Source organism: Terrapene carolina, unplaced genomic scaffold, assembly GCF_002925995.2.
Source record: "Terrapene carolina triunguis isolate 2854851 unplaced genomic scaffold, T_m_triunguis-2.0 Scaffold180, whole genome shotgun sequence".
NCBI lineage: Eukaryota > Metazoa > Chordata > Testudines > Emydidae > Terrapene > Terrapene triunguis.
In genome coordinates this window covers 8,507,649-8,522,511 of record NW_020664531.1, presented here as the reverse complement: position 1 = coordinate 8,522,511, position 14,863 = coordinate 8,507,649, and the positions used below count along the sequence as shown (strand labels likewise).

Genomic DNA, 14,863 nt, shown 5'->3' with positions numbered 1-14,863 from the left:
ATGGAATGAAAACTGCTGATCTATTTGTCACAGGCCTTATATTGTTAATGACTGCCAGAGAATCTTATTTAGTTCAGGAGGCAGGGGCCAGTGCTTTGAAGCAAGAGAATTTGAGTTCTGTCCTGACTGCTGTGTAGTTCCAGGAGGCTGTGATATGGAGCAGAGTGAATAACAGAAAGTTATGTTTGTTACAATATGTAAGGTACAAAAATAGTGAGATAGAGAGTACGAGACAGATGCAGCATTAAAGCTGCCATTTCAGGAGATCTGTTAGCTTTCACTTTAAGAAACTCTGTTATGTAAGTTGGAATTTACTAAGTGTTACTACACCATGCATTAGTGAGTTACAGCCGTGCCAGGAATAAAGAGTTGTTCATGCAGTGTCTGTCACACCAAGCGTTTACCGGTGCCCCCCACATGAATGCTACAGAGGAAATCCCCATCAGCAGTGTGGGAGTTTTTTCCACTGACCCCTAGAACACCTGCAGAACTAAAATATCACTTAGACCATAATCTCATTGCAGCAGCTGATGGGGGAAGGGGTCAGATAAAGGAAAAAGCTGGTGGCTGGTACATGGAGGAGAAAAAGATCTATAAAGACTTTTAAATAAACAAAGAGTGAGGTGGCGTCATGAATCCATGTGCTAAAGTTAGAACAGAGTTTTCTCTTGGTATTGAAAATTAACCTTATTATGCATTTTTGAATAAAATATTTTTTTGTTAATAAACAACAAAATTAATTGTGTCATTACTTATAATATTCATAAATGATCTGGAAAAGGGGGTAAAATTTGCAGATGATACAAAATTGCTCAGGATAGTTATGTCCAAAGCTGAATGCAAAGAATTACAAAGTGATCTCACAAACTTGGGTGACTGGATAACAAAATGGCAGATGAAATTAAATGTTGATAAGTGCAAAGTAATGCACACTGAAAAATATACATACAAAATGGTTGGGTCTAATTTAGCTATTCCCACTCAAAAAAAAAAGAGATCTTGGACTCATTGTGGATAGTTATCGGAAAACATATGCTCAATGGGCAGTGGCAGTCAAAAAAAGCTAACAAAATGTTAGGAACCATTAGGAAAAGGATAGACTATAAGACAGAAAATAGAAAAATGCCACTATATAAATCCATGGTACGGTCACATCTTGAATACTACGCGCATTTCTGGTTGCCCCATCTAACAAAAGATATACTAGAACTGGGAAAAGTACAGAGAAGGACAATAAAAATGATTAGGGTATGGAAAAGCTTCCATGTGAGGAGAGATTAAAAGGACTGGGACTATTCCTTTTAGAAAAAAGATGACCGAGGGGGATGTGATTGAGGTTTATAAAATAATGAATGGTGTGGAGAATGTGAACAGGGAAGTGTTAATTACCCCTTCACATAACACAAGAACCAGGGGTCACCAATGAAATTAACAGGCAGCAGGTTTTAAACTAACAAAAGGAAGTACTTTTTCATACAACACACAGTCAACCTGTGGAACTTGTTACCATGGGATGTTGTGAAGGCAAAAAATTTTACTGGATAGAAAAAAAATTGGATAAGTTCAAGGAGGATAGGTACATCAATGGCTATTAGCCCAGATGGTCCAGGTCACAGCCCCATGCTCTGGGTGTCCCTAACTTCTGACTGCCAGAAGCTGGGATGGGATGACAGGGGATGGACTACTTGATAATTGCCCTGTTCTGTTCATTCCCTCTGAAACAACTGGCACTGACCACTGTCAGAAGACAGGATACTGGGCTAGATGGATCATCGGTTTGACCCAGTATGGCCATTCTTATGTTCTTATCATTTTCTTTTTATTTATTGGGAGGGTGGGTTTCAAAAGCAGCTAAGGAATTTAGGAGCACAAATCCCATTGAATCTCAGTGGGGCTTGGGTTCCTAAATCACTTTGATGCTTTTGAAATCTCTTCCTTTGTGTAACTGGCTCACATGACTTGCCTTACTCTTTGAAAATGCACAGGAATTGGAGTTTCACCAGGAATCAGGCTCTCATTTCTCCCGCAGTACGCATGTTTGCAACAGGAGTTCATCCGGACATAGCCAGATCAGCAGCCAACAGATCTCATTGTGACACTTGGGGCCAGTTCTTCATAATAGTTGCACCCTACAAGCATCCAGCATACTGAATTCTTTTGGAAATCTGGCCCTAACTGTAGCTGTTGATTTATTTTGAAAATCTGCACCACAGTCCACTTTTCTTATTATCTCATTACCCACAACTTCTCCTACTTGGCCAGCTATGTAATGTACAAAAACATCTTCATTATTCATTTTTTACAAACAAATAAAAAAATCAAGCAAACTAGTTAGTCCAGCTTGTTTCAAACCCCAAAGTAGCTTCAGAATAAATGACAAAGGCCCCAATTCGTCAAAGCACATAAACATGTGCTCAGTTCCATCCCTATAAACAAAGCACTTGCACACCTGTGTAAGTCCCATCAGCTACAATAGGACTTATGCAGGAGTGTAAGTGCTTTGATGAATTGTGGCCACAGAGAAGAGATAAAAAGAAGGAAAAGAAAACAAATATGAAAGCAGGAAGTAGGGAGATAAGTGCAGAGAGAAGGAGGAAGCCAGACAAAAGTGAGGGGGAGGGACAAGACACAAAGAGCAGATCTAATAGCCGTGGTGTTAGTGTTGCCCGGCATACTTTTTGGGGGGTAAAATTACATAGAAAACCTGCTATCAGGACTGGCTCCAGGCACCAGTGAAGGAAGCAGGTGCTTGGGGCGGCCAATGGAAAGGGGCGGTACGTCCGGGTCTTCAGCAGGTCCCTCAGTCCCTCTCGGAGCGAAGGACCCGTTGCTGACTTGCCGCCGAAGAATGAAGCGGCATGATAGGGCTACTGCCGAAGTGCCGCTGATCGCGGCTTGATCTTTTTTTTGGTGTTTTTTTTTTCTCGCTTCACCGCTTGGGGCGGCAAAAAAGCTGGAGCTGGCCCTGCCTGCAATAAATAACCAGAACATTTACTTTGGAAGCTCACTTGACTACCACATACAGAGAAAAGTTTTATGTCTGCCTGTTTGCTTCTCTAATGACATGTATTTCACCCTTTCTTAAAATCCTAGGTGCTTCCAGTCCTCGGACATGTGTTCCAATGTAATAAAGATGAAAGAGGAGGGATGGATCAACCCCAATGTGTTTGTAGCCAGCTCAGGAGTGAATCTGCAAACAAAATGTCCTTAACAATGGCCTACTCAGGGCTGGCCTGGTGATATGCAGTGCATTGCCATTCGGGATCTCTTACTGGGTGACGAGGAGCAAGAGATTACACTGAGAAATCAATTTCCAGGTCTCTCTCCTGGCAACACAGACTGATAATGCTAGGCCACTGAGCCAGACCAGAAATATGATTTTGATTAATATAAATATAGGTTCACAAGTTTAGCATCTGTGGCTGAGTCACAGGTTTCTTATATGGGAGTGGGGTTCCACTAGTTATTTTGTGTCTGCTTCACACAGGGAAAAAATGGTTTACAAGAACAAATACATCTCTGTATCTTTATTTGTATTTTTTAATATACTTTTTTTAAATCAAGTTTCTAACAGGCCACGCTGTAAAAAGAATTATAGAGGAATTACAGTCTTGTGATTAAGGCACTGGACTGGGATTCAGGAAATGTGGGTCTGATTCCTGGGTCTGCCACAAATTCTCTGTCCAACTCAGCCAAATCATTTAATATCTTGGTTCCCCATCTGTAAAGTGGAATAGGACTATTTCCTGACTACACAGTAATCTCTTCAGGGCAGGGACTATACTATGTCTATGTAGAGCATTTTGCACAATAAACCCCCATTCTTGGTTGGGGTCCTTGCGCATTAGCACAGTACAAATAATAATGACCAGAGTTTGTTTTTTTCTAATTCCTTTAAAAGTAAAAAAATGGCTTTCTGTTCCCCAAAAGGGGAGAATGGATGGGCCCAAGAGGAATACACCAACCTGCTCACCACCTCTCTGTTCCCCTTTGTCTCTGCCACCTGGCCCACTGTCGGCCCCTGAAGTTTTAGTTTCAGATTTGTTACTGCTATTATTGTAAATACTTTCTTGCAGGGCCTGGGGAAGAACATGAACTTGCCCCAGAGCACTACATGAAAGTGATGTCATCACTTCAGTGCTTGACACAGGAATTGCAGCTGATCATTAACAAAACATTGAAAGTGACTTACTATATAAACTGCTGTCGAGTGCAGTGAAAAAAACCCAGACCCAGAATGTGGGCAGGGAACGTGGTGCTTATTTGGACAGTGCCGCCGCTTCAGTTTCAAAGAGTGTGTCTACATTGCAATAAAACACCCACGGCTGGCCCATGTCAGCTGACGGGCTTGTGGAGCTCAGGCTGCGAGGCCATAAAACTGCAGTGTAGATGTCCAGGCTTGGGCTTGAGTCTGAGCTCTGTGGCCCTGTGACAGGTGAGGGTCCCTGAGCCTGGGCTCCAGACCAAACCTGGATGTCCACCTGCAATTCTATAGCCCAGCAGACCAAGCCCTGCGAGCCTGAGTCAGTTGACATGGGCCAGCCACGGGTGATTTATTGCAGTGTGGACATACCCATAGGGTTAACATAGTGACCATACGTTTTAAAAAATGTATTTCAGGATAACCATTTTCTATTCTTTTGTGCTCCAACTCAACCAGAAGTTATGGGTTTGATGCAGATTGGATGAAATTCAGTGTTATGCAGGAGGAAGGACTAAATGATCATAATGGTCACTTCTGCCCTTAAGATCTATAAATTTATAATCTTTTATTTAGGCTTAGTGGATATGGTGTGTATAGTAGGGATCAGATTCTGATCCCCTTAATCACAGGGAATACCATCTTATTCTGCAAGTAGTCCCACTGAAATTAGTAGGGCTACCTGAAGAGTAAGGTACTACTCAGAGTGAGTAAGGGTAGCCGCACCTGGCGCTATTTAAAGTAATGTACATTCTGTATTAAATTAATAGAGATGACTGAACCTAATGATTACTAAAGAACACAACAAAACCAGCCATCCCCACATTTGTTCCAGACATTTGTTTAGCATATGTTCTGAAATTTGTCATGCAGGCCCATCTCTCTGACAATGGGAGTTTGCCTTTTCTGCAGAAGAGGGGAGAACACTTTTAAAGCTTATTTTTACCACAAAAAATATACCTACTGTGGTTGCCTTACAAATGTGGACTACCCCTGTTCACTGAAAACTACAGAAAGAAAAGATCTAGCCAATGAGAAACTGTACACAAAAAACAACTTTGTTCCTCTTTTGTTTTACCACCTTTATGTGTTACCCCAGCTTTCCAGGTAAATGCCTGACCAGCTCAGCCCGCTTAAGAAAAATTCAGGAAGGACATAAAGAGAAAAAAATATTTTCAAGTTCATACTGTAAGTAAAAGGAAATCATATATTTAATAGAATATAAACAGCTTTTGCAAACTCAGAGGACATCTAGTGGCCAAAGCTAGTAATCACTTGTTTAGCATTACAACACTCAATCTTATCATCAGAGATCCCAGTTTTCCGTGACAAAAAACCAAAATTCTCTGGTAAAAAAAGCCATTAAAATCTGCATTTTTCCGTGATTAAAATAAAACGCTGAACTTTAGTTTCCCTAGCCTCAATATATATAGGTATCGGTCGAACTAGGATGACCAAACATCTTGTTTTGGACCAGGCCAATCTCCTTTTTAAGCTCTGTCCCAGACGTCTTGACTTTTTTGGCAAACTGGGAAAGAGCAAATGGGACAAATGCCCAGTTTTGCCATTAGGGGGGCACAGAGCAACATTTGGTGGGGGCTTGGGCTGTCAGTCCCTGTCCTGGGCAGCTCAGGCCAGCCCTGTGCAGTATCCTGTTTTCACTTTGGGAAATATGACAGGTTTCAGAGTGGTAGCCGTGTTAGTCTGTATCAGCAAAATGAACAAGGAGTACTTGTGGCACCTTAGAGACTAACAAATTTATTTGAGCATAAGCTTTCGTGGGCTAAAACCCACTCCATCGGATGCATGCAGTGGAAAATACAGTAGGAAGATATATATACACAGAGAACATGAAAAAATGGGTGTTGTCATACCAACTGTATCGAGAGTAATTGATTAAGGTGAGCTATTATCAGCAGGAGAAAAATGACTGTAACGACTGTAATCACTACAAAAGTTTTTTTTCTCCTGCTGATAATAGCTCACCTTAATCAATTACTCTCGATACAGTTGGTATGACAACACCCATTTTTTCATGTTCTCTGTGTATATATATCTTCCTACTGTATTTTCCACTGCATGCATCCGATGGAGTGGGTTTTAGCCCACGAAAGCTTATGCTCAAATAAATTTGTTAGTCTCTAAGGTGCCACAAGTACTCCTTGTTCTTTTTGGGAAATATGGTCACTCTAACTTTCAGTAAAATTTAGTTAATATGTTTTCATTTTTTCACAAAAAGTAAAAACTAAAGATTCTCTGGAAAAATGCAAATTCTGTGTTTTTCCCCATGGCAAACAGATTTCTAGGGCTGCTACTTATTATTCAGAAAAAATGCCCTTTTTTTTTTTTTGCTATCTATGGACTTGTTCATTAATATTGCAATGTAACACAGTAATAATCAGTTGTATACTAATTTAGGATTGGACTTTTCCTTACTACCCTCCCCCCCACAGAAAAAACGGAATGCTGAATTCCAGAAATTGCTGTCCTCGTAGTATGCCTCAGAAAATTCAACACCTCCTTGTAATGATTTTGTTAAGGACGTCGTATTAAATGAGTCTGATGTGATTTGACTTTTTATTTGTTTAATATTGTGATTCTGTGCATGTCACAAAAGAACACAGCTATATAGCCATGTATCCTATGTATGCAGAGGGATAGTGTACATAAACTGCTACATTCTTCTCCAAAACTATTGAGTTCTTATACTTGTTTCTCCCAGGACTTTATCCTGTTATGTTTATTGAAAGTATGGAAAAAACTAAATCTTTGCCTTGAAAGGTTTACAGCTTTAGGAAGATAATAGTTAGCAGTAGTATTAGGTGTCCAACTTTATACACTTATAACAATTTTTTTAACTCAGGTACTTAGTATCAGGCACAACTATTCATATTTAGACACCTAATAAGTGACTGTTTTCAGAAGTGATGAGCACTTCTAGGGCCAATTTCTAGCTCTTATTTTAATCAGTGGGAATTGCTCAGCGTCAGCCTTATCTGAAGCCCATTAAAATTAATAGAAATACTTCAAGACTTCAGTGGACTTTGGATTGGGGACCCTAACTTTGGAAAGTAAAATTTGAAAATGTTGGCCCTAGAAATTGGTTTTAAGGGTACGGTGTGCCTGCAGCTCCCACTCCAGTTCCCTGCAGCTCCCACTGACTTCTACTGGAGTTCTGGATGTTTAGCCCCTCTGAAAATCAGGCCGGTGATATCTAAAGTTGGGAACCTGAAAACAGAAGCATCCAAACGTAGAAACTACTTGTGAAAAACTGGGTCTGAGGCCATCATCCAAAACTTCATTGAAATTAATGGGAGGAGTCTTTCAATTGACTCATTAGATGTGGGCGAGGCCCTATTGGCCAGATTTAGACAGGTGCTTAGGCACTTAAACACACAGATAGATGCATAGTAGGATTTTCAAAAGCATCTAAGCAGGTTAAGTCCTAACTTCTTTTGAAGTCACCTTTGTAAATCTGGTCCTAAGAGTTTTTCCCTAGTGGATCAACTGCAAAGGAAGGAATATATAATCCCTTATATATAATGTTTTCTGGCTCCAAACATTGTTCCATAGCCACTGGACCATAAATAACACATTATAGAGACACAGTGGTGTATAGGCACTATCATAAGTAGTCTACACCTTTTGACAGACAACTGTGGGTAGGCTATTACAAACATGTTCTAGTATCATGGATAACACCACACTACTGAGGGATGGATATGAATTTACATATTTAACTTACATTACTACAAATGTTTTCCAATCACAAAGATATTTTTCTTTACATATTTAAGCCAAGGTCATTTAGCAAAATATCAATTAAACGTTCCATGAAAAGGAGTAAAATAGTTACAAGAAAACGCCCAGAATCCACGTCACTCATTTCTCCTCCACAGGGAATCAATCTCATTGCCCTAATATCTGCCAGCAGAGGAGTGACAGTATTAAGCAGACGTACAGTGTGATATTTGCCATAATGATTCTTATCCAACAGAATATACACTTGGTGAAACACAGGAATTAATGAGGTGAAGAGGTGCCTCTCATTTACTTATGTTTTTCCAAAGTAACCCATCTATAGAATTGTAAATTAATGAAAACAGAAGCTTCTGCTTAACTTCATTTTCTCCTGAAGTGCTTATTAAAGCAGTTTCAGGAATAATTGTACCATAGGAAGTCTAATTTGGATAATGAATAAAAAGAGGTGAGAGAGAAAGAAAAAGCAAGAAATCTGAAAAAGCATCAAATTTCTGAAAGATGGAAAAAGATCTATTCTGAATTTCTGAAGGGCCAATGTTATTCCAGTTTTACACTACTTCAACTCTACTAAAATGAGTAGCACTGTTCAGCACCAGATTGGAATAGAGCAATGGAGAATCAAGCCCTAGGGTTCTGTGATGAATTTATTCATAGGTTAGGCTGCAGGTGGGAGATATAATCTAACACAAACATGAAGGGTAAAGTTTGCCATACTGTACAAGATAAACCTATTAGCAAAATCTCCCATCATCTTGTAGCTGCTGCTGTGACTACATTTTATGTATCCAGACAGAATGGTCCTTTATATTGGCTCAAATGCATTGATCCATGTGCAGTGAAGTTGTGCTCTAATGGCCATTGAAGTCAATGGCTATCTTTCCTTTGGCCTTTGGTGTGCTCAGTGAGCCACACAGTGAAAACCCTCTGGTACCTAAAACCCAACAATATCACTTGTGCAACAGACCCTCATACAGGTCCCTCCATTCAGGATAGGGAAAATCTTATGTCCTTTCTTGTGCAAGACCAGGACCTCAGGCCTTTTTCTTCTTTTCAAGATGACTAGAACTCCAGCAGTAGTTATAGTAAAAGCAAGGTAATAGAGGCAACATACTGAGCAGTTCTTGTGTAGCGAGGTTTTGAAGTTCGAACACTGCCAAGAGTAATCACATCTACACTGGCATTGTCTAGGTCTTCAAAATTCTCTGCACCAATACAGCCACTGTTTGGATAAAAAGGAAAAGCAAAGACATATACATTATTCATAAGACAGCTGGCGGAGGCAGCTGAATCATACTTCAAGCTCCACATCTATAGTTATTTATTAAAATGGTCCACAAGAAAATACATGGAGATGAACTATACTTTGTGCAGTACTGTCCCAAGACAAAAACAAACACACAGAACCAGCAGCATATAATTAGGGACAACTCTATCACATATGTGCAGTGATCAGTTTCGGGAAAGCTGGAAGTAACGTGAGAAACATCTGTCATCCCTATTTTTTTCTTTGACGCTTATACTGTGCCACAGTAAAGTATGATACCTTTGAGATGAGGACACAATGGAGCCGCATTCTTAACTCACACTATTGTAAATGAAAGCAATTCCACTGAAGTCAGTGGAGTTACCCAAGAATAAGTCGAGGAGAATAGTCAAGCTGCAAACCTTGCATTAGGAAGATGAGACAAATGGGCTGATTGCATTAAATCAAAACTGAAAAAATACATAATGTTGCTAAATCTTTACTTACGTGTAGAGAGGAATATGTTGAGTTCGAGAGCTTGGGCTTACACTGTTAAGAAAAATACAAGATATATTAGTTATTAGAAAAAGGATGGAATTGATTTAACTGATTACTATGTTAAGCAAACTTTTTATGCAGCAAACATGAAAAGATAAAGAGGAAGTGACTTAGAGACCTACTTTTGAGGACTCACAGGAGTGGCAGAAGCAAGTCCAAGTTTTGCTTTTGGAATGACGGGGGCGGGGGGAGCTCAAAATCAAGTAGTGGGGGGGGGGGGGACTGGCACAGATGATAAAGTCCCTATTCAGCAGGCAGAGTTCTGAGTTTTCAAACCATATCACAGGTAATTGCTGCTTTAGTCACTGTGTGGCAAAGCTTTTTAAAAACTGAGCTGCTCTTCAGAGGGAAGCTCAAATCCCATGGACTTCAATGGGAGATATATCAATTTAACATCAGGCTTGAATTTGCTCTCTCTCTCTTACTCTGTCCCTCTTGTTCTGATCCAACACATTAGGGCTTTGCTGTCCTTCCCTTCTCACTCTGCCGACCTGTCTTTTCCCCTCCCGGCCTCACCTTACTGTCTTCTATTTAATCTGTCCCTGGCTCACCTCCCATCCTCTCTTTACCTGTCCCTGACTCACCCTCTGAGCCCCTATTAATCTTTCCCTTTCTTCCCCTACTGTTCAGCTGAAATGCATTCTGAGATCATTTCTAACACTACAAAAAAGGACAAAGTCTTGGATTTTGTAAATATATGCTATTTGTAAAATCTCTACAATAAAAACGCACCTGTCAATGAAAGAGTCAGAGGTGCAGCTATTATACAGTAACTAGCTACTGGGAACCTCTCTAGTCACATTTTCATGTCTAATCCTCCCACAGGAAGCCTGATCTCAGGTATAATTTTCAATAAAATTATTAATGGAATATCTTTAACCTTTCTGATTACAGTATGTTGGTGAAATGTACAATCACTGCAAGCTCAGATGACATCTGTGTAACTATATTTGAAAAAAGAACTATACCATACACAGAAAGATCTATAAAGGAAACATGATGATTAAAAGACAATAAAAATATAAAAAAGAAACTTACAAATCAATTGGTTTTTGTGGTGAAGTAAAAGATCTTGTTTGAAATCTGTCCCAGAGGCCCCCAACAACCTAGAATCACAATCAGAATGTTTCTTGAAACATGAGCTCTGTGTAACACAATATCATTTAATTAGGTAAGCCCGATATATTTTTATGTGCCAATCCTGCAGTCAGATCTGCTGGCCTGTGCAGATCCAATTGCAGGACTGGGCTTTAGTTTCCAAAATATCATTAATTAGACAACCAAAACGTAGTGTAGAGTCTAGACCAGAGGTTCCCAAAGTGGGCGATACCGCCCCCTCGGGGGCGCTGGAACGATCCAGGGGGGCAGTAGTAGCCTCGGGTGCAATTGGAGGGTGTTGAATAAAAATAAGGGGGCGGTGGAAGCATAAAGAAAGAAGAGAATATAAGAAAATTTTGAAAAACCATTCGTACATGTTTCATCTGTTGTGTAAAATAGAGTTAAAGTTGTAGTGATTACTTTATTTTCCAAATAAATTCACAAATTATAACCGATCAGGTGTCAAGTCCGCCAACAGCTCTTAACAAGCAAGTGTTGGCAGGCGAGCGTGTCGCGCATTGTCGGGAAGTCCAGCATGCATCGGCAGGAATATGTGCGTGTAATGACTAGTTTACAATACGATACTATAAATAGGCGACATGTATGAAATCTAATTTAGATTGTTTCTGAATTGTGTAAAAAGCAGTTAACAATAGTGCAATAAGTATTTAAAATTTTTTATTCATATTCGATACCTTCGATCTTTACGGATTACGGATCACATACAAAGCAAATTGTATTATTGTTGTTTCAATAAAACAGCAATTTACACGTGAGTATTTTTATACATTTTCTTACATATCTACCGTACGTTTCTGTGTCTCTAGTGCTTACTAATAATAAAATCGTAGCAGGCTTGTGTCGGTACAGTACTATTTGAAGTGTACAGTCAATATATTTGTCATATTTTTTATTACAATATTAACGAAAACAGGGGAATGAAATCGTAAAAAAACTGTTAACTATTAACATTTATTTATATCTATCGAATCATCTGTGTTAATTGGTAAATAAGGCGTGTGTTAATAAGGAACAATTATTTAAATGAGGGCAAACTAAATTAAAACTATTAACTGATTTTTAATTGCATATTGATTATTTTTTAAATTAATTATTTCTTGATAAATTTAGTTTGATATTTGTCAATTTAATATCAAATACATATATCTAATGCTGAGCAAAGAACAAAACCCAGTTTATTAGTTTCATTAGTATTTTAGTTTGGTTGTCTTTTGCCATCTTACGCAAAAACCACTGTATACCTGATGTCGTGGGCGATATTCTAATAACATCTTTCTTTACTATATTGTAGGATGTAGGTAGAAATATAGATACATAAAAGAACACAAATTTGTCACTGCATCTTTCTGTTTGTTGGCTTAAAGAAGGTAGATTTCCAGGGGGGCGCTGAGTAATTTTTTTTCTGAAAAGGGGGCGGTAGGCCAAATAAGTTTTGGAGCCTCTGGTCTAGACCAAATGATATAAAGTTTTGAATCCTCTTTTTTTGAGAGAGAGAGAGACTTGACTAAACTGAATGGAAAACAGATCAAGTTGTTAACATAGTGGAAGTGTCAGCCAACTGGGATGAGGGCAGTCTAGCCTAGTGGCCAGGGTCAGAGCCATAGTCTGTCATCAGGAGCCAAAGCCAAGTGTCAAAACTGGAAGGCAGAAACTGATTACCAGAGCTGGGGGTCAATCTGGAGTCCATGGTCAGGAGCGAGAGCCAAGGGTCAAACTGGAGGTCCGGAACTGGAGCAAGCAGGGTATCAGGCCAGGAGGGGTTCAAGGCAGGGTGTGGCAGCTGTGGCTGCTGCTGGTCTAAGAGCCAGCCTGTTGGCCTCTGCAGCCAGTCAGATTGCATGGCTAATCAGGCAGCTTGCTGCAGGCCAGTTGCACTGATCAGGCTTCAAGGAGACTAGCTCTGTTGCAGGCCCTGATTCCTGACAGGAAGATTCCAAAATGAACTGTGTTTCTCATGCACTTTTCCCTCGAAAGAGTCAGTGATTTAGGTTATAACAAATAAACTCCTCTGTCCTCAGGCAATTTCTAGATATTATAGCAGTGACCTTAGGACACATTTTTTAACAATTTAGAAAAGAGAAAAAAGAAGCCAGTCCCTGTGAAGCCAGCTGAAGTGCTGCTTTCTGAGTCAAGTGGCAGAGTCTGCTCTATGAATACTGTGACCCTGCTTTTTACTTTTGAAAACTAAAGGAAACATCCTTGCATTTGTGAGCATTAATCTCATAGTTTTGGTACTGATTTTCTAAGCAGCCTGATGCATGCCTCATGGCACTTTGTCTTCTGATTTGTGACGTATTTGCATGCAATCTACTTGACTGGGGAAGTAAATAAGCTACAGGTTTTGTGTGTAAAGCAGAGGGAGGAAATTTCCCACACTGTACACCCGAAAGTGCCTCAATCTTGTCCTGACGGGGTGAGAGAATAGCTTACACTCATGCCAATTCAAAACTTGGCCTCTGTTGGCTGCTAATGGAGCCAATTAGTATAAATTGTGATGGCATTTTTTGTCACTTGAACATTTGCCCACTGGGAACTAGATGGAGACCCAGTTCAAACAGGCCTTTTAGCGGTAATCAGAGGAGATAATTTCTTCACCACATTTAGAGTGGTGCCACAGTGGTGAAAGTCTCTATATTTCATTATCAATCCCCTAAGCAATCCAATCCTGTCTCACTCTAATAAAGGGGACTATATGTTTTAATATTATGTTACAGTTAATATTTCTTAAAAATATAGGTGAGGTAAAACTATGGGCCTGATCCAATGCATGCTGAAATCAATAAAAAGGAAGTCTGGTCAAAAATTCTCTTTTATGGGATGGGCTCCTTGTTCAGACTACATCTCCCATAATGCACCATGGTGAATGATGCCTGAGACATAACAACCTGGAGGAGAGACTGTGGTGCATCTCGGAAGATGTAGTACAGTGAGAGAGTCCAAGTTATAGAGGAGAATCAGAGCACATATAATTTTAACTAACCACCAACACGGCAAAACCACAACAGCATTTCCAAACCAAAAAAAAAAAAATGTTTTCGATTGAAATAACGGAAAGTCAAAACTTTTTGTAGAAAATTTCAACTAAAACTATTTTTTCCCCATTTTCACTGATATTTTTAATGGAAAATTGCCCATTTCCACCCAGCTCTAAAGAAAAGGTTCTGATTGACTTCAGTGGGCATTGGATTTGCAGTAAATGGCTTTTGTGGCTTGTAAATGCTCCAGTTTCACATCCTTGAATTCTCATGAACTGACTCATTTACTAACCCCTTTCTTTGTCAGATACTAAGTAACAAAACAAAAGATAGGCTTTAGCCATCAAGTCACAATCCAGTTTTGGACTTTCCCAAACTACGGGGATGTTTGGATATAGGGTATTGGTTTGGGCCTATTTCTGAAAGGTTAATGTGACCTGCAGGCCATACTTTGTGCTGTATTTCACTAGCAAAAACCACAAACTGTTATTTAAAAAAAAGGTTCACTGACTTGGCTTATTTCTGGCGCAGGATTGTATCTCTTTATTGTAAAACACTGGGAGATGGGATCAGCCATCATTTCTACTGTTGACTCTGGCTGTGGGATTTTGGGTGGTAATATCTTATCCCAAGGAACTTCTTCATAAGCTCTAGACCATTAATAAAAAGAAGAAGAAAAGGAACATATTTAAAACAATCATTATAAGTGATGCTTGGTGTGACATGTATAACTAGGGGATTAAAATGTACTTTGCATGTGAGGATTAGATTTTGTAATGCAATCTCCTAATAGTCTGCTAACATATTGGATCTGCACATGAGAACATATTTCAGGAAACTGCAGAGAAAGAGTGATTTATTTTTCTTGATGCTCAGTGAAAGAGAATGCATGAAAAAAACTTGCCTCCTGGGAGAGGAATTTTTGGCACACTGTGAGCCACTAAAGCTAGTTAAAGTGGCCATACTTGTCTTACCAAAATACCCCTTAGTTTATGGGAAGGAGCA

At 39.5% G+C, this 14,863-nt stretch overlaps 1 protein-coding gene across 1 annotated transcript in view; it reads right to left on the bottom strand.

Moving 5' to 3' along the window:
- The window catches only part of LOC113407014 (spermatogenesis-associated protein 48-like), a 41,775-nt gene that overhangs the window by 12,671 nt on the left and 14,241 nt on the right, over positions 1–14,863 (bottom strand). Inside the window, exons 4-7 of the mRNA XM_026654072.1 lie at positions 14,370–14,508; positions 10,803–10,870; positions 9,714–9,755; positions 9,075–9,182 (exon numbers count right to left, since the gene is read on the bottom strand). Coding sequence (XP_026509857.1) covers positions 9,075–9,182; positions 9,714–9,755; positions 10,803–10,870; positions 14,370–14,508 — 357 coding nt within the window. The remainder of the gene's footprint in view (positions 1–9,074; positions 9,183–9,713; positions 9,756–10,802; positions 10,871–14,369; positions 14,509–14,863) is intronic.